Here is a 24,602-nt window from a genome sequence, read left to right on the forward strand (position 1 = left end):
TATAAAAATTAAATAAAGCCCAAGTTGTTGCATAGTCAATCTTACAATGCCTGCACATAAGACTGTAGCTACATGTACAATTGCAAGTGCCTATAGTGATGCCTTAATTTGTGCTCATTGGAATTGCTCCTGTGCCACTCCAAACAACTGAGTTGAGACCTTGAAAGCCATCAGGAACCTGCTCCCGTCAGAGCAAGCACAGCTTAGAATGACACAATGAACGCTGTTCTTTGCATCACCTCTCTGTCATAAAGGACTTCCATATTCAGAAGTAAAAATTCCTTCTTACGTTTTTGTGTGCTTTTCCCAAATACTGGAACATTAAAGGCAATCTGTATCAGTGAGTCACTGACAGAGTCAGTTTCATAGCTTAAGAGGAGTTTGATGCCCTTCTCACACCCACACCATTCCGACTATACATGCTTCTACCCCAAAGGTGAATGTATATATTTAATAACTAAAGCATTAAGAAATACAACAGGAATAAACAAATAGCTACAACTAGGGATTATTAGGTCAAATATTAGTTAGAAAAATTACAGCTATTTATGTACACCTTTATTTCCCCAAACACATTTTAAGATAGACACAAAATGCATATTTTAGATGTCTGGGCATTATTTCTACCCCTCTGGTTTGCGTTCCTAGATAGAAATGTAACTGTAACCACCACCGAACCTATTACGGACCTATGATGCTGATTTGCAGAAGGGCTCTGCTCCAACTGATTTTCTTCTAATACCTTTGCCCCTGACAGTGCTATTCAGCTACAAGGGGAAGCACTTTGATATAAAAAAACCAGCCATGGGAAAAAATCAGAAGGTACTGTGAGGAAGGAACTCTGCATGTGCTTTGATTACATCAAAGCGTATGCTGCTCAGTTAGGGAAACAGATGTCTAAGGAGGCCATTCTCAACAAACAGCCCTAAGAATGAGCCTAGCTGGCAGGACTTGACTTTAAAAAGCAGCCTTATTCATGAAATCAACTATACAGCACACCCAACAAACACAGACACCCAGCTTACCAGTTTTAAAGCACTTTGCAAAAAGCTAATTCACTTCTAAAAGTGTTACCCATCAGTTGTGCATTCAGAGCATTATGTGTTTACTCCAGTATTCCTCAGCAAAAACATCTATTTATTTCAGAAGGTATCATTCAGTAGTAACGCAGCCAGGCCTGAATACCCCACTAGCGACCAGTTTCCATTTTGAAGGTAAGAACAGAGAAAGCTTTTGTTCTGCAATCATACAAGTAACTGAAAGGTAATTTTACGGCTTTTCCTTAAAAAGGTTACACAAAACCATCCACTCCTACATATTAAATTTGGGAGGTGCACTTGGATATTGTAAAGACTATCCAGTTACTTTTTGGCATGACAGCCCCTTTCCATGAAAAACCAAAACTTAAATAGAGATAGAATCTGTATTCCTTTTTGATTTCAGGGTTCAGAAAGTAAATGGATCTTCAGAAGATGATTTCATCAAGTCTATTTATTAATGCATTTCAAGTTTCAAAAAACCTTACATATCTTTGCACAATACTTTATTTTTTGCATTTTTAGTAAAAATTTCCAAAGTGAACAAAAAAGATACTGTATAAAACACAGTGGACATGAAATTGACAGTAGTATTCCATTTCATCGTCTTGAACTTTCTTTCGGTTTTACCACGTCTTGACTTGCAGTGGAGAGTTCAGTGCACATTTCTGTTTTCAGAAAACATTTAACTTAGACTGAAACTAAAATACGGCAGCATTTGTCTGCCAAAATCCTACCACAGGATAACATTACAGGCAAAAAATTTACATGTTCCAAAGTCTACCACACTCAAGAAGTTACTAAGAACTCTTGCTGAATAAAAGTCACCATTTTAGAAATGCAAACCCACTTCCAATCTTTGCACAGTCTTAAAACATAGGTATTTAAAATGACTTAAAAGCAACTACACACACTTCTAACTAGTTAAGATCATTTAGAATTATTTATATAGTCTATTGGACTTGGGGTTTCATGTACAAAATTTGTCTCTAAACCATGTACAAAAAGCTGTATTTTGAAAAAGTTACCACATACTGTACAAGTTTACAAGGAAGAGATCCCATTATATTCTGTAACATTTTTGGCCTTGCTGGCTTGCGTCACATTATGAGAATGATTGTGTAAACCTTATACTCTTAAAAAAAACAAAACAAAACAAAAACAAACAAAGGAAGCCTGTCCAACCCTTAGTAAATTCTCTCCTAAGCAAAGCCAGGAAAATTATAGCCATTTGCATCTCTAATTAGCTTGGTGCTTTTGGAAAACAAGCAATAAATATATCACAAGCTTAAACACTTTGTAATGCCCCCTTTCATCTCCTGCATAGCAGTAAGCACCTTAAGACACCTTTTGTTTCCTCTTTCAAAAATGCCAATTATTTACATTCGTCATAAAAACTTTGGAATGGGACACTGTGCTGTTGAACTTCACTACTGGTATAAAACTGTGGAAAAACTGGTAGTCCTAACTACAGTTTGAATGCTGCCACAGTAGCTGGGCAGTAGTAGCTCTAGTGGTTATCGATCAACAGTATCATGCTGAAGCGTTATTCAAATATCTGATAAATTAAAAAAGACAAAACCTACAGCCTTTCTTTCTTTCCACATCCCTCAGAACATGAACTTAATTGTACTGTAAGAACATCTAAACAGCCCAAATAAATCGGTTGCAATTTTTAGAACAAGCTGAATAACAGGTAGGATTTTCTACTGAAGCATGGAAATATTTCATCAAACTATTCATTATTTAACTGAATCAGACAAAATGAGAATATTTATGCTGAGCTACAAGAAATTAGACACCTCTATAAAACATTTTTGAAACATTCTGGTATTTGCAGAGTTTGCAGAACACCTGGTATATCTCTAAAAGACCATTCAATCTTGTATGCTATGTTTTAGCAGCTGTTTGACAAAGATGAAATGAGTGCTTGAAACAACTTTGATCATGATAAAAAGTTTGATTTGATTCCAAATTGCTGTGTAAAGCATCACAGGATCCTTGACCATTACACACCATAATCCTCTGTTATCCTGAGTATGTCAATTAAACAGTAATTTCTTCATTAATAGCGGAAAAGTTTTATAATACAAAGAAAACATCCATATTGCAATTCTCTTGTTTACAATTGCACACAAGTACGGGTGTACGTTAGAAATACATGTCTGCATATAACAATGTATATACATTGACAAGTAATGTCTCCAGTGCTGAGGTGGTCTAGCTTCCTAGTCTTGTCTGGCAGTTGAAAAATAGAACTTTTTGTTTTCCAAATTCTTGAGTAAAAGTTTTCCTACAGCCATATTTGCCTGCAAGTGAAGAAAATGCAGCAATGAAGAGCACAGAAGGGGGAAAGAACCACGATACTCTAGGACTTTGTGCCACTAAATTAAAAATATGCAAGAAAACCACTTTTCTTCTTTTTGAGCTGGAAGATTCTCTCATTAAAAATTAACCATTTCCACTTGTTTTGAGGGCATATCATGCTTTTTTTTTTTTTCCTCTTCTATTTTTGAGAGTTAAGACTGGGGACAATGACTTATTAGGTTTTCTTTGGAGTGAGTTTTCCCATTGTAGGCACTAGGAAGAACCAAGGCAAAAAGCTGCAGTCAACGTCTCATATGTCCCATCTGGTAACTCTCTCGGGGCCTTTGCCGCTGTGGTGGCTGAGTGGTCTGGGGTGGTCTCCTCCTTTTTAAAGTGCCTATTCCAAAGAAAGATGCACATTATTAAAATGAATTTAAAAGAAATGATTTCTAGAAAAGTTGCCATACAGATTACAATTTCTGAAAGCCTCCAGATTCAGACCTGCAAGGTTTTAAATAGATTATTAACTGCACGGAGGATTTACAGAATACATTTTAGTATCTCAACAGCAGTTTCTTAAACAGGCCGATTCTAAAAAATATAGCATGGAACAGTAAATAAAAGGAACTGTGATGCGGAAAACATCTTCAAAGCTTTCCTTTGATATGCATATTATGTATAAGAGAATATGGCCCAAGTTATTTCAGTGGCATGAATTTTATTTCATTTTGAAACTAACGTGAATTAGTTTCACACTGGCCAGACTAACAACTGTAGGTTGGGACACTTGAAACTTCCCTTCAGAACAAAACAGTTGAGGATAAAACGTTACTCTAAATTTAATAACTTTACGTACTCACCTGGAAGTGGTTTATGAGGAGGCAACTTTGGATTACTGCTTGGAGTATGAACGCTGCATATCTTAATGAAACCAGCCATTAACATGATCAAGGCAATTCCCATAAGCAACACTGCCCACCAATATGCCTGAAAACATGAAAATATTATTTGGGGTTGGTGGGCTGGCAGACATGCATAAGAGACAACAGTCATGAAATATGGCTTTCCTTTGCCTTCTAAAAGTCATCAAAAAGCTGTTCTGAAACATCACTTAAAATATGACCACAGCATTTTAAAGAAAAACAGCCCCAAAATTCTTACACAGGAAAAAGAAAATCCAAAATACTTCAGATCCATTCTATTATCAAATGAGTATTTCATTACAACAGAGCTATATAAGCCTAAAATCAATCAACAGCTTACACAGAATTGACTATGCAGCTCTATAATGGTGTTTTATTGTAGCTCTCCTCCCAGTCTGTTATTAGGAAAGGGTCATCTAAAGTGTAATAAAAATAAGAAATGCTTGAGATCAATAAATTTAGTTCCTAAAAAGAAATCAGAGCATTCAAATATGAAGACTTAAAACCAGGAAAACCCAAGTAAATTGAAAATGTGAACATTAACACCAAAACAGTGAAGTGAACAGAGGTATTAACACAAAATATTTGCTTGTTTGTTACTTGTTTCCATTCCCTTCAATCTACCAAATATTTGACGCACTCAAGGTGTTTATAGAAAAAAAAACAGTGAGACAAAGACTGATTATACTTTGAAGAATTCACAGAATGGTTTAGGTTGGAAGGGACCTTAAAGCTCATTCAGTTCCAACCCCCTGCCACTGGCAGGGACACCTTCCAACCTGGCCTTGAACACTGCCAGGGATGGGCAAACTTCAGAGATGGGACATTCAGGATGCTGAAGTACTGTATATACACAGCAACACTTCCCAATCAAGAAAATTTTACATTAGACTAGTAAGATAAAAAAAAAACCCAAACTTACCACAATCCATTCTGCAATATTTTCATACAGCTCTGGATTAAAAATTGCTTTCTTTAATCTAGCTAGAGGGCCATCAGCATCTACTAGCCGACACCTCATAAAAACATCACAATAGCCTTTAAAATCATTACAAGGAGATCCAGGTTGCAAAGTAATAGTTTTACGACCGAAGTGTCTCTCCCACTGGTTAGAGCCTGTACTTGCACATGTAGCTGGGTCCACTGAAAAGTAAATATAAAGTAGATTAATCAATTTAAAAACTGTATAAATACTCTGGTGTTCAATCATTCAAAATGCTTTTGAAAAAAGTTAAGTTTCTACTAATCTGTAAAACAACAAAATACACTATTTATCTTCTAGAAAATACAATGCAGTATGTATCTGAAACTAAGTATGAACAGAACTGCAGTATGCTCTCATGAATGAATGAGATACAAACACCCCAAGAAGATTTCAGATATCTACTGCTATGTTTAAACATACAATTCAGACAAATCTTACTTTTTCTCATGCAGCAGACATGACACAATTCTCTATCGTCCTTGCCATCTGAACTAGCACATGTACATTCCTCCAAGCCATGCTTCTCACAGATAGAGCCAGCACATTGCTGTTTGAGACAAAAGCAAGAGAACACAAAAATCAACTCCACTTCTAAGCACACTGACATTAGAAAAGATATTAATTTTTAATAGCTGAAAGTATAATCATAGGTCTAAAGGTGCTTATCAGTAATAATAACAGCTTGAATTTCGTCTGAAGTTTATAAACACAAAACCCTACAGTCAATCAACTGCAGTGTTTAGGCTTGCTTGGCAATTTTTTTTATTTTTTTTTCCACACTGTACCCTCTTTTAGGGCCTCAGAGCAAAACTCTCCCAGCACTGCAATTCACACTGAGACATGATTCATCAAAACTCTGCTCAGGAAAAATAATCAAAAGCATGTCTTTGAAATACCTTATCTCAGAAAATAATGAAATTAATGACAGGAAAGATTCTGTGTTTAATCCCACTGTGGGACGACCCTTCAGCTACAAAAATTAGAAAAATACCCTCCAGGGTGTTTATATTCTTGTTTCAAAATCAAGGAACTATATGGACAATTCCTCAGCCTTTAAAATGACTCTAAATTAGCTGAAGAATTATTACAAGCAGTACCACTTGATTAAAAGCCTGGACTGCAGAAAACAGAATTACAGCTCTGTAACCTGTTTCTGCTTCCAGGTAAACATAGATCAATTTATAAGACGCTTCTCATCAATATATTATGGCAACTGCCATGGCCTCTTTAACCCAGGAAACTAATGGCAGTTCAGAGTAATTCTATATGCTTGCACATCTGTATTACATACACATGGGTAGAGGAACTGCATATTTTCATTAAACCAAATTCAACATGTTTTCATAGTATATTTCATTTTCTAAGGCAAGAAAATTACTTGACCATGACTGAAGAAAAATGAAAAGATGGAACTAGGAAATAAACCACTTTCATACTCCGATTTGTACAAACGCTTTAAGCGGAACTTTCTCAAAGAGTAAATCTAGCTTGGTATTTGTTACCTGTTCTTAGTATTTGGTGTGTGCCTCTTTGACTGGAACCAATAAATCAAACATTTTTATTAAAAAGGGGATTAATCTTAAACACTTCTCCAGTAAGTACTGAAACCGTATCACTTCATAATACAGCGCCTCGCAATATCAATGGATGATAAAAAGTCCATACCCCGTTTATGCAAACTTGTGTGTTCCTGTTGCAATCTGTGAAGTTTGGTTTAGGATCAGATGCTGGACAGAGAGCACTGACACCATTACACATTCCTTCCTTTGCGCAGTCAGAATCATTTCGACACTTATCAGTCCTCAGTTTGAAATTACACTGTGCAGTACAGCAGGGCCCTTGGCTAGGACTAGAAATAAATAAATAGAAAACACTGGATGTAAAGAAAAACCGTGAACTATTCCAGAAGAACTCTTGATCCTGACACATACACAAAGTCAGCATTTCTCCGATTTGTACTAAGTAAAATGTGAATTGAAATTATTTTTTTTCCACCCCTTAAGGTAACAAAAGGTTACTGCTCCCCTTGTAGCAACCATTTAAACTATTTACATTATGTTAGAAAAACAGCACAAGCACATTTTAAATTAAATATATAGAAAATAACAGCATTTCAGAGTTTGTTTATAAAATGTGAAGTTAGCAAGTTGACAAAATTAATTCAAGGAACAACTGATGAGTTTGATGGTATCAGTTTCAGTGTGATAAAGATTTATCTGTCACCAATTAACATCCATAATATTTTTTTCCCACTTTTTGCAGGCACACCACTTACTGTTTAAATAAACAAGAAAAGGGAAGGAGACAGGTCAGGTCTTCTATCGGAAATAATAGAAATTTGCAAGGGGGAGGGAGGAGAAGACACGCAAAATTATTATAACTGTGAATTCACAGGATATGGTCCTTCTACTGTGTGTATACTGTCAAATAGCAGTACACACTACTTTTACTCCCACTTCCAGGGTGACAAAGATCATTTTAGGGCAGGAGAGATGAATTAGAACAGAACTATGTTTTATCAAAAAGTTGAGCTGGTTTACACCTCATCTTTGGCTGAGTCTAATCAGATGTTAAGACAGAGAGGCATAAAAGCTCACGCTTTACATGTAGAAAAAAAAAATCCCCTTTTTCAGATGAGGTAAGCATTTCAAGTATATCTTAAGTGATGGAACTGAAAGACAGAAGTTGATTTACTTCACTGTTAGTCTTACGATCTTTAAAAGTTCCTCTTCTAAATCACTGTGTACACAACACTGCCAAGATAAAGGCGACTTAAAAACACAGATTGATTTCATTTATAAAACAAGGCTTTAAAAAAAATAAAAAACAACCAACTATCTTTCAGTCATCTTCCAGTTAGGCAATGCTGTAGAAATTGCATTAGGATAGGATCCAATTTCATATCTTCCATTATCATTTGGGCAATTAATGCTTTCCTGTACATATTGTAAGAACAGCATTCTGGGCACATCTTTCTGAATCATCCAGCTTTTGCAAGAGGCATGACCCACTTCCAATAAAGGAAACAGAAACTCAACACACATCTGTGTGCACTCAGCCCTGTGATATCTTACACTGCTACAATTCAGTGCTGTACTACCTTTCAAAAAGCTAGAGAACAGTCATCTAACAGACAGCAAGCTACAAAGAGCACCAAGAATGGCACAGCGTAATTGTGCTTACGAACTTCTCACTGTATAAGGCATTTTACACACTATAAATACTTCAGGAATAATACAAGTACACAGATTCAATTTCTAAAATACCAATTACAGCTACCAATAAATTCCCCAAATTAAATTGTACTGCAACAGACATGCACAATACCTGCAGTATTTGCCTGGCTTTAACTTGCATTTTTTATCCTCTGGTTGGTTTGCATCGTAACAGCATTCATCTTTACACTGGTCACTGTATCCACAATCACACTGTTCTCCTTGTTCAACCAGTCCATTACCACAGATGGGTTGACCAGACTCTGAAAAATGCCAGTATATTTATGTACAAAGCAGTACAAAGAATATGCAAATAGACTTACAAATGTTTACATTGACTCACAACAGCATCCAGCTACTCATGACTGAAAATGCCTGGTCAAGATGGACTTTGGACTAGGGCTCAAGTCAACCTGCATTATTTGACATCCAGCTTAGTCATTCCTACAATTCACAGAATTTTAAGTCTCTGAGTAACAGGTTTCTCCTGCTAACAGTGGGAGTTTCTTGTGTAGATAGGAAATCAACAGTGATACAAGAAAGCTTTCTGCTAAGCCTCCAACAGAGCAGCGTCCTTTTTTCTACTCCCTTTAACAGAGTCTGAGGTCTTTAGGGCAAAAGCTGATGGCACTGGGAGTAGAAGTACAACTTCTACTCCAAAGCCTAAACCTATTTCTGCACAATCTCATGAAATCTGTGAGAGCTCATACATGACAGACGCCAGAAAGAAAATATTTTAAAAAAAAGAAAATAAAGGTTTTTCAGGAATTTAAATATTATTCCTATATTTTAATTTGTGCTCCTTACAATTTGTCCTTTCACTGGGCATGACTGAAAACAGTCTGGTCCTGCTTTCTTTACTCTCTCCCACCAGGCATTTACAAAGACAGACAGGAGCCCACCTTCGCCTCCCCAGCCTTCTTTTCTCCTCACTAAACAGTCTCAGCTCTCTCAGACTCTCCTCGTATGTCAGATGCTCCAATCCCTTAATAACCTTTTGCTGGACGCATTCCAGTATGCCCATGTCTTTCCTGAACTAGGGAGACCAGAATACAACACAGTAGTCCAGATCACAAATTCAATTCTTAACTTACAGTCTTTCAATAAACTAAATTAAAAAAGGAACTTGGAGCAAGTCCAGAGGAGGCCACGAGGATATCAGGAGGCTGGAGCCATTCCTGTACAAACACAGGCTGAGAAAGTTGTGGCTCTTCAGCCTGGGGAAGAGAAGGCTGTGTGGAGACCTCAAAGCAGCCTTCCAGTATCTGAAGCTGGCTTCCAAGAATGCCAGAGAGGGACTATTCATCAGGCACAGTACTGATTGTATGAAATTTCTGATTAAGCATTATAGTAATAGCTTAGCCCTTCTGCTTTCAGGATAACTAAATACATACCAACAAAGCAATTATTTCTCTTTTTCTCAAGAACTTGGCTGATATTTCGAATGCTACAGATAGAGAATTTGTTGTTGTTAAGTTTGTCCCCAGATGTAGCTCTCGCATACATGATATAATTGCCATTTTCTTTCTGTCCCAAGTTCTTGGACTCTCCTGGAGTGCATTCCATTCCAGAATCATGCTGCAAGACAAATACTTTAAAACTATTTCTATCAAGACAGGTTCTTGTATTTTTTGCTATGATTTCATAGATGTGTGAAAGTAATCTTATTTGGTAATATTAACACAGAATAAAAGGTTCATAAACCACCATAATCTTATACCCTAAGGTTTCTTGGAATACAAGAACTATGCAAAAAAACATTGTGCTTTCACATATTTCCCTGCATCAAGTACAACTTAGAGTAAAATTAGAAGAACCATCTTCCAGGCTGATCCAAAAGACATTTAATTCAGTTAAATGGGACTGGTTTTCTGTTTCATGTGTTCGTATTTTTAGTTATTCTTGGGAGGCTTGTTCCCACTCACAGCAGTGATATTAGGGATTTTCTCAGGGCATATGAAGAAAGCATTCACATGTGAACATCTGTTTTCGAAAAACTCATATAATTCCTGTCGTATCTTGATTTTATTTTATTCCAACAGTAGAAAACCTAGACACCTTAGTTTAAAGATAAGAATACCAAACCAGAAAACTTTGTTCTTATCTCCAGCAAAACCAAAATCCTCATGAGTTCAGCCTGCCACAAAGAAATCATGGCCCAAATGACTGGGAAACAACTTTGCTCAAAAATATTGTTCTTGGTATCTTAATCCTCTCTACAATTTTCACACGTAAACTTGTAAGTATAAATAACTGAACACAGAAGAGGCAGTTCCATCTTCACTTGTTGAATGAAGTATCCTATTAACCAATTTTGTATTGATTCTCTCTCCTCTCTAGGATAAACTAAAATGCATTTAAGTGTTTTATGTGTGTGACTGTAGTCTTTCATCAAAAACAGGGGAAGTTTTTAGCAAATAATATATTTATAAGAGATCTGAGCTAGTAGAAATAAACAATTCACAAAAAACACTGTTGCACCAGTGTTGTCAAATACTCATAAAAGCGGGTTAGTTTGGCAATGTGTTTTGTTTGTATACAATGTGCATGCAATATGCACATGCAGTCTTGATCATGTTCTCCTTGTTTATAAGGAAGTAAAAACTCCATTCACAAATCATGCACTTAAAAATGGCTGCAGATCAGTTAACAGATCAATAGCAATACTCACAGGTGAACCAAAGTTATGCCCAACCTCATGAGCAAATGTAATGTGAGAAACCTTGGGAGGAACATGAGAGCCATAGTTCTGAACAGTGATGATTCCAGTGTTCAAAGACTTCTTCTTACCATCTGAATATAGTTTGCTCTTTTCACATATTCCACCAGAGCTCCCTGCATTTAGACAGAGGTTCGTCATTTAAGAAAAGTACTACTGTGTTACATTTCTAGTGACATTTAGAACAAGAAACAGCTTGCCTCCTCAGTGGATGTTTACAGACCAAGAGTTCTTCTGTATAATTAATACTAACCCAACTTACAGAGTAGATTGGATTTATCCACACTAATGCTCTCAGCAGTGAATGGCTACATTCACACAGTTAGGTGTTTTAGAATAACTATTAAGTAAGAGCTATTTAGGTGTTTCACTGCAGAGACAAGCCCCTATTTCATCATACCTGTAGAACAAGACTAGCAGGGTGCAATGTCCAATACAGGTAGCCTCAATCTACATCCCATTTGGATTTCACCAAGTAAAAAAAAAACCCACAGTAAAATCACAGGAGATCTTTTCTCACAGCAATAGTATTTCTACAGAATGTCATTGGTCACTCATGCCTTTCAAATAAAAAGCCATCCACAATACCACCTTTGTCTAATGGAAGAAATATGTTTTTCTTTACTGTTCATGTCTTGTTCATAGAAAGACAGCCAGACTAATTGAAGTTACACATGATATGCTGTTTATATTTAAAAAGAAATATAGAAAACAAACCATAACCAAAATTGTTAAATTTGGTTATCACATTTTTGTCCATTTGCTGTCAATTTAAATGAGTTTTTACTTGTCTTCTTTGTATCTACCTACAATACTTTCTCTTAGCTCTGAAGGTTTGGATATAATTACCTGAAGGGGCTCCAACCCAAGCCAGACCAAGGACTCCATCATCAAAATCCCGGTCTGTAAACACATAGGCCAAGCAATAATCATCATGATTCTGTTCCGAGTTCAGTTCCAGAAACTTTTCCACACCAATGTTAGGAAATCTGAATGGATTGGAAGAGTCCTTCTCATCTACAGTTGTGTTAATCTAGAAGTAAATTAAAACAAGCTGTAAGACATGATTCATTTTCACTTGACTCATAAATAGCAGCTAAGAGGCTTACAATCATCAATACCTTGTTATGTTAAATAAAGATGTTGCTAAAGACTCATATGCCTTAACTTGCTACCCAGTATTTGGAAAAACAAGTTCTACAATAGAGAGAGCATTTGTGTAGTAAATCCACACCCTATTTCTTTCTTCCTTTCCATCAGTACCCAGTTTATGTTTATGCTTTTAAATCATCATTTTTAGATGGAGCTTTCCACCTATATAGGCATTATCTATTTTAGTACCTTGCATGAAGAGCAATAGTTATTTGACACAGTCAACACTGCTGAAATGTAACAAGTTGATTCCTATAAAAACTGATTACAGATTCATAACCATTACCAGATTTTTGACAATAAACACTAAAACCAGACCAATAAATGGGTTAGGGAGCCATTTACTACAGACACCTGTTTTACAAAATTACTACTAATAAATGGTGACAAGTGAACAGGACTTCTGAACAATACAGGCTCCAAGCAGAATCAATGAAGCTACAAGTATTTCCAAAACAACTTACTCTTATTCGTTTCACCATGAAGCTGATGTTACGAATTCCTGAGAAATCTGTTGACTGATAAATTGTGTCAATCGCTTTAACGTGGCTGGATATCTGTCAAAAACACAGAAGCATGACAGTTCAAAGATCTATGCCCTACACTATAGGTAATCTTCAGTAGCAGCAATCACAAAGCCTATACTTTACATATAAGATGTTGTGCCATATGAACTCTGTCAGGACTTTTTAATCAAATGCTGATGGAAATAAATTACTACATAACCTATTATCTACATTATCACCGTGCCAGGTAACAGCAAAGCATTTTGCCCCTTTTTTTTTTTCCCTTTTATTTTTTACCATGTAATTCTACCTTTTGTGATATTCACTCAATTCATTGCTATGATAAGACAGCATGGTAGTTAAAATTCTATTCAAAGCATTGCATTTCTTTTTTCTCAAAAAAGCAACTTGTTACAGCATGATTATTTTATTCCTGGTAGAACACAAATGTGAAAAAAATTATCATTTACCTTTTCCAGCACCACAAAAATGCTAACTCATTGAAAACCTGATTCTGAAGGTGACTTCAGAGCTTTGGAAAATGTTACTCAAACTGACTGAACAGTGTGCTGAATAAATAGTAGGAGTCAGATTTGCAAGTGGCACTGAAGCTTCAGACTTCAAGAGATGTGTATTAACCTGCTAGTAACAGTTTTAGAAAATGATAAGCAAAAAACCAAACCCTTTTTCTAGTTAATAATATACTGACAAATGAGAAGCATCTGCCTTTAGTGACCACTGCTTTTATGACCTTCCACTGCACCAGCCACTACAGGAACGCATCACCGTGTCATTAGCTCACAGTGTTTTGAACTGAAATTCCAAAAGGAAGGCTATGCAAGTGTTAACACAGATGCTCGGCAGGCTGTCAAACAGACAGAACTCTTCAGGAAGTATCATTTTTTTTGAGTAAGAACTGAGAAAAGTCACACTGCAAGTCTCACTCAGAGGTGCCAAACAAAACACAGCTGCCATTATTAAAAGGAAATACAAGTGCCTGTGTAGGAAACACCATCTTTTTAGTGACAAAAAAAAAAGCTATAATGTCAGGATCACTAACAAATGAAACAAGACATTCTAAAGTAAATAAGCAATACATGCAATTTAAACTACACTTACCAGAAATACACAAATATAGTAAAAGCAAATAATTTAAGAGATTGGAAATACCTGTGCAATTACAGCTTCCCTTGTTCCATAATGTTTGTAGAACAAATGATCAGTCTGAATATACAGCTGACATGTATTTTTTTCAGCCTGAGTGGCACGCTTTTTTCTTAAAAGCTGTGGACCATCGTTCTTAGGCTCTTCAAAAGGTTTCTACATATACACAGGAAATAAATCTATTTAATTTCATAGATCTACATGCTGCACTAGATTACCTAAGAACAGCAATGGATTTTTCTAAACAGACTCCACTAATCCAAACAGATTTTAATTCTTTAAGCCACAAATTTCACGAATCTTGAATTACGTAGGTTATAGCCAGTTTTCAACTACAACATTTAGTAAGTCAGTCAAACCCTTCTGTGCATGTCATTTTGTAATATAAAAGGCAGTCAATGTGAAATAGATTTTTTTCATGCATATGATCTTTGGAGTTTTCCTTTTTCATAATCCTCTTCGCATATCAGAAAAAACACACTGCTGTGGGACTTAAATGCACCCTCCCTAACACAAGTTATTTCACATTGTAGTTACCTTAGTTGGCAACTTCAGCAAACACAAACATTTAAGCACTTCAGCAAGAAACAAATGGTAAATGAAGTAATGTGAATTTAAAATAATGCTGGTGAGAACAGTATCTGCTAACACATTTGCCTCAAGGTATTCATAGGTTGATGGCTCACCCCCTCCACGAAGTTTTAGAAGTAAATTTTTGGGAAAGCACGTTATTGTTATTAACACCCAGTTGTGTAATACTGTTGATAATTTAGGAGTCACAATGTAAAACTTTAAGTTGTTGATGCTATTTAACAAGACATACTGCTAGCTTAGTTGGTGTATACTTAAGTAACACCATAAAATGATGCCAAAACTTGGAACAGATTGGAACATAGCAAGAGAAACTCAACTTACTGTGTTATTACTGTACCTTAAAAGGGGGAATCTAGTTTTATGACAAGTAGTGCAAACCTGAAGCCAAAAAACCTGCAGGACTCAACCACAGACCACCTACCTCTTATTACTGGCAATCTGTAGTGTGTGGTAACCCCTTCAATCTTTCAATATTGCTGCTAAAACCCTCTCACTCATATGACTTCGTTTACCACTAAAACCACTCAGATATTAAAAGTGTGCTACATTAACATAACTTGAAAACTTGAAAGTTATTACTCTTTAAGGACCAATATATTAGAGATCAAAGGATCTTGAAACTCTCCTTCTCAACTGCAATAAAGTAGATTCCTCATCTCAGGCTGGATTTCTACATCCATCTGAAGTTCCAATTGTTGAAAAATTTGAGATGATGTAGGATTAAGACTATGAGCTAGCACATCTATGCTATAGAAGCAATGAGAAAAGGAATTTGGAAAAATATGTTAATAAGAAACCTCTAGCAATAACTGAAGTACCTCACAATGCTGAGGGATGATGACTGACCAAAAGTAGAAGAGACAACATACAAGAAATAGAAAGTTATTACGCTAATTTCTAATCAACATAATCCGTTAGTCTATATTGTACCTCTGTTATTGGTTCTTCTATACCAGTCATCTGGTACTTCTGCATTCTTTCAAATACTGAATGATCTGCACAGCCTCCTTGTGGTCCATATTTATGTGGATATTCTAAAAAGAGGAAGGCCAGGTTGAATTTTCAAATTCCAAGTACAAGCAAAACATGGCTGTATCACTCCAACTCACTCAGTACGTACCCAATATTGCTCATGTGGTTTGAGGGAAACATTCTAATATTCAAGCTTTATGCTGCTGTTTTTCATTAAAAATTTCTACCAAGATACGTTCTTAGTTTTACAAACAGAACTGACTATTGCCTCTTAACATTGTTTTCTTATAGAAAGCAAAAGAAAATATGAGCAGCATCATCTAGCATAAGAGCTATTACTTATACAGATGTACCAATGAACTTGAGCTAACAGCAGCCTTAAAAAAGTGAACTCACAATAGAAAACTATTACAGATCAAGTATATTACAGACTGCTCAGATAAGAGAAAGGTTCTCTTTATTCTACATGGCAAACTAAAACTAAGAAACCTTGCTAACATTCCTAGAGGATACTATTGCTTTACTCATTTTCCATAGAATTTTTGAAAATATTTTATATTATGCAACTTAACAACCAATCCACAAGAACAAACTCTGATGATCCTTGGCCTCAAACTCAATTCTACAATTCTAGAATCACGAGTTTGCTCTCAATGTGACTCTCAAGATAAAATGCACAATTTCCATTATGGAAAGTAAACAGTACAATTAAGGATAAGAGATCAGTGTGTGCATGCATATATTCGTGTGCATGTGTGTATGCATGAGTGTAATTTTAAAGCTTACAGAACTACAGACCACAAAATTTACAGATGTATTTAGAACTTAGAGTAAAGTAAAACAAGACTCCATGCTGGAGATTCAAACTGGCTCAGTGAGAATATCATACAATTGGCTGCTTACCCTCATTCTTTCAGTGCTTGTTAATGCAGCTCTCATTACCTATATAATGTGTTTTAGACACATATGGTTAGGTTTTGACTGTTAGTACTTATTGGAGATTTATAAGCAACCCATACTTGCAGAAGCTTCCTCTGGAGATAAGAAGTACTGAAGGTAAGAGGTTTTGCCCCTTCAGCTTCTCTGCAGACTGGATCCCATTATAAACTGGTGTCCCAGTAACAGGTAAATGAAGTACAGATTATGGGAGCCACATATGCAAATACTTAAGGAATTAGTTTCTGTACGGCAAACCACAGTTTTACCATCACGTCAAGGGGGTGCAGCTTTTGTCAGAAATGTGTAAACTATACCAAGATTTGTTGTTTTTGGGGAGTTGGTGGTGGGTTGGTTTTCAGTTGTTTTTTGTTGTTTTGTTGTTGCGGTTTGCCAAACGCCCCCCCCCCCCCGTATGAAAGTGCGAGCATCCAGAATCACAGAGCAATTAGCAAATAGAACATACAGACCAGAGCAGATTTATAAAGGCTAAGACCTGGCACCAAGGACCCGATGCCTGCATTATATGCATTTTAAGGGACTTTACCTTGGACTTGCTCTGGTCTGGGTCTGTGAAATCAAAGCCTTTTAGCAGCTGGAACACAGCCTCGCACCCTTAAGAGTATGTACTCTGGTACAATTTCATCTGACAGTATGCTTAGCCCTAGCACGGTGCCAGAAGAATAAAGAGAGAAAGGGGGAAAAAAAACCCCTCTTACTGGCAGCTACCTCACCCAATTTGGTTAGCAGTGTAGTGGAACACTGGCTCTGCTATAGCCAATATTAAACAAAAAGTACCACTCACTGTTGAAGTCATCTGTACTTTTTGGGATCCTGTTTACTACCAGTAGATGGGAGTGAATAGCAACGCATTACAGATATGACCCTTCATCTCCACCATTTTTATTCCCCATCATAGTATTAAATGAAAAAAAAATACCTACTGTATTTAACTTAGCTAAAATTCTCATTACCCACTACCAATGTCACATCACCAACCACTTATCTCTGCAACAAAAGGATATTAGACAAGGGTGGGAATAATGGACAATTCTGCCTCACCATGAGCACCCTTCATCTACATGAAACTTCGAAGCAACTCCTGCAGGTGGTAACTGCAGGAATCCACAGAAATTAAATGGAAACATGGCTGCACAGCGTATTTTACACTAGCACAAAATACCATTTTCTGCTATCACCACTTCTATTCATGTCATAATGCGGCATTATGACAATTGACAGAGCAGTACTAGAAATAAGTGTTCTCAGTGCATTACACAAAACAAGCAGTCTTTCCTCTGTATTTTGTTTCCCCAAAGATGTTAGGAAATCCCTTAATACATTTTTAATACTGACTTCCTGCAATTCAAACACATATTTCTCACTTAAAGAGTAATAATCTAGCAAGAAACATGTTAAGTCAGTTAAAAGTAAAAAGAACATGAAACAGTCTGCAGCAGCTATTGCCATGGTTTAGCATGCATTGGAAAAGGCAAATTCCCCAGGGACAGATTTGAATACACTCTGCTAACCACAGGAGGCAGGTAATATAGAATAGTTCACTTGGAACCATGTCTAGCCTACAAAGTTGCATACAAAGCTTTCTTTTGATAAATGCTGCATTACCTCAAACCATGAAGGCACTGTTCCCTCCTCATGTTTTCAGACTTCCTATTTCCATCATCCCCTTCTGCAGTTCCAGTTTTAAATATCTGGAGCTAATCAGGAATTACATGGTGTCAGATGACTTGGGCAATTTTGACCCACATCACAGAAATCTGGTCCATGTTCTTGTGATGCTTTTAAATGCTTTGAGAGGAACAGCCTTCTGCCAGCTTTCTGAAATCAACAGCTTCTCAGTCTATCCCTACCACAACCCTGTGAATTGATCCAGAGAACACACGTGCCTTTACCATTAAATGATAGCTTACAGTGAATGCAGAGTTGAGAAAAAAAACTGGAAGCCTACTTTCCATCAGATCTCTAAAAGAAGATTTTAATGACAGGATCAATGCTCTAACTAGAGAAAAATCCTCAAGCAAAACAAACGCTTTATTTTTCTTTTCCCATATTGTCCCATTTCCCAATTTCCAATTTCAATTACTGAACATCCTGACAAAATGTTAAAACTGTGAACAACATTAACAATAACAAACCTAACCCCTCCTGCCACAATCCTGACATTTCAGATTTTGACAGTGACATCTTTTTCTAACTAGATGGCAGATCATTAATAATTACATATACAACTACAGATGCTTTTTAAGAAAGGCACCTACCCACAGCAATTCCTGGTCACACGAATTTTTTTCTTCTACTTGTCAGTAAATAGTGTGATCTGTTAAGCATTTAGGTCAGCTACTTATTGGATCCTGGACTGGGGCAAGAGTATAGTAAACTTCTATTAAAAATGCTGAAAATCCAGTGCTTCAGCCACCATAGAGATGTGCCCAATTCTAGCAAAAGCAATACCGTCAAAACAAAATCTAACTTTAAGCAGATACAAAAACCCCACCTTATTACCGATTGCATTCTGAGCAGTTGGTCACACTGTGCTCCCATGACAGCTGCCAAGTGACCTTCATTATTAAACTGACAACCATGATATGAAGAAAAAAAAAGAAGCCGAATTCTCACTAACACATAGTTTGCAATGGACAGTTCATTCAGGACCTAGGGCTTTCCAGAATTACACGATACTTGACTTCCTGTTCTCGGCTGTACAGCTCTTTCAAGACAATAAAGGCAATTAAAAGACCGTGTTTATTTTCCTGAAGGTCTGAACACGATTTTCCTGTCCACTGTTGATTTGAGAAAATACAGATTTTGTATTTTACAGTCTGAACTCAGGGGTACATCTGAAACATATATGATTTAAATAAAGTAAATACAGTTCCAATGAAAGCCTAATCCTTAAAAGTTTCCAAAATATTTTAATGAAAATAGCAATTTGCATCTTTCTAGCACTAAATTATAGAACAGTTTGACCAAGAGTGACTTAGAAACTAAAAATCATTCAACTTGTGTTTCAAGTCGTGAATAGAAAGAAGGCTGCCTTCCACTGGTCACCACATCCACTGTAACAGACAAAAGCTGCCTTATAAAGTTGACAATATAATCCCCACTTACAAAAACCTCCTTTTGTTTAACTACTAAGAGCTCATTGAGATGCTAATCATATGTTGCATTGTGATTTCTGAAAAGCACTAAAAAGCATATTGTTTCAAAAGTCTGAAACATGGGTGACCAAAATATATCACAAATTAAAGCAAAGATGACTTCTTCCCCCAGTCTCTCCCGAGTTAGAAATGTTAGCATTTTGTTCTGTGCAAGATACCAGTAGCTTGACTGTTTCACAAAAGTTAGCTTTAGATTAGAGCAGTAACAACAGATTGGCTTTTTTTTTATTATTATTATTTTTAAAGCTACTGTAAAGCTTAGGGCTTTTTTAGTTATTTTAGGGTTTTTTTTAAGCTGCAGTTCAATGCAAAAATAACTCATGAAAAGAAAAAAAATCAGTCTCAAAAGCGCCATTCAGAAAGTGACAGGAGCAGTTACATACTCCAGATATTTCAGACCACAGAAATCCTAGAGGCCTCCAGGATACCAATGAAAAAAAATTATACAGTCAGTATGCATGCACATCAGACTGTGTATGGACAGCATCCACTGGCAGTGACACATTTCCAAACAGTGCCACTCAGACATAGCTACAGGATGGGCTGTTTTCAACCACGCTGAGCGAGCAGCAATGGTCGTTCACTTGGCAATCTGGAAGCTGTATCGTACCGTTGCTTCCATGTGACTCTTCAAAATAGGTTTAGAGAATCCCCTCTGATAACCTGATTTTGTTTCTAACTGATAATTTTTATGCACTAAATTCAAGAGGAAAACCAGTGTAAGCCAACATAACATCACCTAAACAATTAAAAAATTCATATCCTGCTCCCATTCACTTTAATAACACATTAATATGAACCAATTTCATCACTAGTTTCTTCTGTCTCTCAAACGATCCATTTATTCCTCCAACAGAGATCACTTACAAAACAATACTAACATTAACAATACTAACTTTCATAAAATCAAATTCTGTTTCTTTAAGGTACAGTTCAATTTCTGTCAAAAGAGAAAATTTTTAGTCACCCACACAGCATGGGTGACACAAGACAATCTTCTTGCTTGTCTTAGCCTTTGGAAACTGGGCAAATCACTTTACTGCCTTATGCCCCTTTACTTCCCTCCTCCCCTCTCTTTTCTACAACAGGATTAATAAAACCCTTTGTAAAGCAGACAGTGACTTATTCACAGAAAGTGCTATGTAAGTGGTAGTCTAGTATTCCACTATCAAGCAGTGAATTGTATGGTTTGATGAGACGTACAAGACATACCAAAGAATTTAGAAGTATGCTCAAATTATTCACAGAAATAAGAAATACATGTTATAAGAGTCGCATCTTACAGTTTCATTTCAGGCTTCTGCCAGGTTTTCTTACTACTTTTCCACACTACTCTCCTGTTACAGCAAACCATGTAATACTCCACTATCAGCTAGCAAGGCAAACAGTCTTCTCAGACTTCCATCTGCAATGCTCTGTAGAGCCGAAAATTAAATGCATGCTGCAACTTCTCTTTGGGAATCAAAGGCAGTATATGGAACACTATCCTATTAAGTTACTTTATTTGAGAATATGGGTCTTGCATGCACCAGGAAGACACACATTTAGTCAGTCAGAAAACAAGTGTAGCTCACAATGTACATAAAATTCAGGAACTGTGTTCATTCAGAAGCCCTTTGAAATTCTGCAACTTCTATTTGATTTTGGGTTAGTAATCATATTTACAGAATGGTGTAACAGGAAGGACAAACGTATCTGCTAGCTTACAGCAATTTTAACATACTTGAAGACAGCATATATATTGCCACTGAATGCAAAAATACAGCTGTATTCCAGAAGCTTTATTCAATTAGAAACAAAGCAAACAGTATTTGCTGACTTTTTAACAGAGAGAGATCATTTCTCTTCACTGTATTCATGCAAGAGTAGTAACCAGAGAGAGTATTATGCAACAACCCTGTTTTTCACTGGTTTACAGCACAGAGAAAATTATAATATATACAGCCAAGTCACAAGCAGGGATTTTTCTCATCTATCTTATTTTTGACATTTCACAACACAGTTTCATTATGACATACTTTGAAAATGATCACGAGAGTGGCTCAAGTAATTTTAACGACCTAACCCAAGACTGCTCATCCAGTTCAAATGGGATTTCAAACTCAAGTCTTCTACACTTTGCACAATGGCCTGATGGGATGAGTTTTTAAATGAAGTTATAGTTTAAATTGATTTTTAAGCAAGACTGAAGTCCTACATGAAGCGAGCTTGTAACACACAACTTGCTAGCTTCAATAATCAAAATGTTATCTTAGAATGACTCTCTGCCAACATCTACTTTAAGGAATTTAAAGTTGGAATCACAACTTTATTGCTGTGTATTTTGGGTTCAGCATAAAGTTACCGTAAGCATCATATAAAAATTTCTTGTACTACAGCTGAAGGCTGGTAATACATAAAAAGGCAGGTGGAGTGCAGGAGAACCCTACTGCACCAGTTCTGAAGGTGTAGAAGTGTTCCATGGTACTTTCTCATCCTGCTGGGCATTTTAACTAAGACTAGACTTCTGGGGCTATACTCTTCAAATTCAAATAGTTTTCTCTGTACACTTCCACCATCTACTGTGTAAAATGGGACATACTGGGTGCCAACGTATCTTCTAAAGAGATATCTGAAGGCAATGAAAACAGAGAAAGCTTTTGTTTCCCACAAGTACCACCTTCATTAGATGCAAGTAAACATGTAGTGACTTGAACACTAATTATCCTTTATTCTCCAGTTCCTAGGAAAAAAAAAAAACACTCAATATAGAGCATTTAAGACTGCATTTTTCACAAGAAACATGTACATGTATCCACTGAGTATCAAAATACACTGCTTATACTCTTAAAGAATTCTCAAAATGGCAGAATAAGGAAGATTCACACTGGTTTGGTTTGCCATAAATCTCTTTCAGAACATAACTGTATATGGACCATGTCAGGACAGCATGATTTGGTGTCATACGCAGGCAAAGTTTCATTTGATGCTTACAAATGGCTTACAGGTTTTGACATTCAATAAAGAAAAAATATTTTATCTATAGCAAAAACGGATGGACTCACTGATATCATCTTCATGATAAATGACAGAGTGGAACGGCAGAGTTTTGTCCTTAATATATCTCTCTGCTGGCTCAATATAAAAGGTCCCACTGTGCGTTTGGATGAATCCTTCAAATTTTCCATCAATAACAGACCCATGGCTAAAACTTCCCTGCTCACCTGTTAAAGAAAAAAATGTGCATTAAGAGATTTTATATCTTTCTATATAAATGTATACCCTTTATACCTTCTTATACCTGCTTTTAAGCTTTCAGTCCTGTGCAAACTTCAAGCATACACACTAAACGTGTTAAGCAGTCAATGATAAAGAATGATACTTGAATCATTACACTGATTGTGCCCCAGCTCACAACTGCTAAAACCTGTATGAAATATAAAACAGTAAGATTCTGAGTAACAGCAGTAAGACTTGCAGAAGTTTGTGTCCAAATTTTAAAGACTAAGATTGTTCAATAGTAAGACATACAGTTATCCCAAAACCAGTTACCAAGTTCAATAGCTTCCTAATCAGGTGCATAAGTGACACGTTTAAGAAGCATATAATGAAGAATTCAACTCCGTATTTTAAAGCTGTCACATACAGAGCACATATATCCAAGTCCTGTTCTTCTACATCTGTTCATACAACTATAATAATAATAATAATAAATCAGAGTGCAAGCTTTCAAAGAGAAAATTCCCTATATTCAAGGCAACCATTTTTCTTTTCAAGCATAACGCTCCTAAAACTTAAACTTAGCCCTCTGACCTACTTAAGTCAACTGGTAAATTAGTCTCCACAGGTTCATTTTAAGTGCTAAGCCTGTATACTTCTTTCTCAGTTTAAAAAAAAAAAAACAACAAAAAACCAACACAACATTTCAAGGCTTTACTTACATTACTAACAGATCTTGAGGAAGCAGTTAGATTCTTTTCAGAACCATACTGCATAAAGAGGGACAAAGTCTTAATCCTCCTCTTTTCATCCATTTTTAAATTCCTTAATTCTCCTTCCTAATAAATTTTATCTTTTGTATTTACTGAAATTAGGTGTATTACCCTTAATGATGGTCGCTCCATACTCCTTAAGCTCCTTTAAACTAAGAATAGTGCCTAATTTTTTAAGTGCAGATGTCCTTTTTTCATAATGCAGAGTTCTACAAAGATTATGTTCATAAACACAGCTGAAGTTCAAGTTCTATGGATATGAAAATTATTAGTACTCATTTGTTAAATGTGACATAAGAATAAAAGCAGCTGGAGTTTAAATTCCTTTAGACACATTATTAAAGTTTAATAATACAGGTAACCCTAATCATACAGATATTAATTTTTTGCATGTACAATTAAAACCCCTCTTATTTAAAATGACTGCACTTTAACCCACTTTAAAGTGTCGTACTTACCATAAATATGTCCAGTGTAAATATGGGAGGTATCATAATCAATTAGTTGGTTTGATATTTGTACTTTAAAGTCATCACTGAAAAGAGATGTATCTCTCTTCATTCGAAGGTTGAAGTGTCTAAAGTGAATAAAACAAGACAGTAAGTTGGCTTTGAGCTTCAATTACCGAAGCACTAAGCAAAGTACTTCTAACCAAGATTTTCAGGCAAACAATTTGCAGACCATGTAAAATTTATCTATATAAAATGTTTATACTCTATTAGAATTAGACCACAGCCTAGAAGGATTTTCTTAAGCACGATTATTTAGATGCTTTTGACACAAGTAGCTAAATTTACAAAATTTAACCCAGTAAAAAGGGTTAGACTTAAATGCATAAATCTAAAATGCTGACTTTTACTATACACTTGCTCCCATTCCTCCAGAAGACACAGATGTAGCCTAAGGGAAAAAGCAACTATCTTATTTTACAGCACTATGGAG

At 36.1% G+C, this 24,602-nt stretch overlaps 1 protein-coding gene across 2 annotated transcripts in view; it reads right to left on the reverse strand.

Moving 5' to 3' along the window:
- Positions 1-1,473: 1,473 nt before the first annotated feature.
- The window catches only part of ADAM10 (ADAM metallopeptidase domain 10), a 42,156-nt gene continuing 19,027 nt past the window's right edge, over positions 1,474-24,602 (reverse strand). For both annotated transcript variants that reach the window (XM_061447068.1, XM_061447069.1), the window contains 14 exons: positions 24,119-24,237; positions 22,734-22,892; positions 15,533-15,636; positions 14,015-14,164; positions 12,803-12,895; positions 12,036-12,219; positions 11,139-11,302; positions 9,862-10,045; positions 8,580-8,730; positions 6,918-7,101; positions 5,691-5,799; positions 5,190-5,410; positions 4,205-4,331; positions 1,474-3,741 (listed from right to left, as the gene is read on the reverse strand). In XM_061447068.1, coding sequence (XP_061303052.1) covers positions 3,647-3,741; positions 4,205-4,331; positions 5,190-5,410; positions 5,691-5,799; positions 6,918-7,101; positions 8,580-8,730; positions 9,862-10,045; positions 11,139-11,302; positions 12,036-12,219; positions 12,803-12,895; positions 14,015-14,164; positions 15,533-15,636; positions 22,734-22,892; positions 24,119-24,237 — 2,044 coding nt within the window. In that variant the 3' untranslated portion in view covers positions 1,474-3,646. The remainder of the gene's footprint in view (positions 3,742-4,204; positions 4,332-5,189; positions 5,411-5,690; positions 5,800-6,917; positions 7,102-8,579; positions 8,731-9,861; positions 10,046-11,138; positions 11,303-12,035; positions 12,220-12,802; positions 12,896-14,014; positions 14,165-15,532; positions 15,637-22,733; positions 22,893-24,118; positions 24,238-24,602) is intronic.

The sequence above is a fragment of the Pezoporus flaviventris genome, unplaced genomic scaffold (assembly GCF_033815535.1).
Source record: "Pezoporus flaviventris isolate CSIRO_AGI_PZ_B2104156 unplaced genomic scaffold, CSIRO_AGI_Pfla_v1 ptg000006l, whole genome shotgun sequence".
Taxonomy (NCBI): Eukaryota; Metazoa; Chordata; class Aves; order Psittaciformes; family Psittacidae; genus Pezoporus; species Pezoporus flaviventris.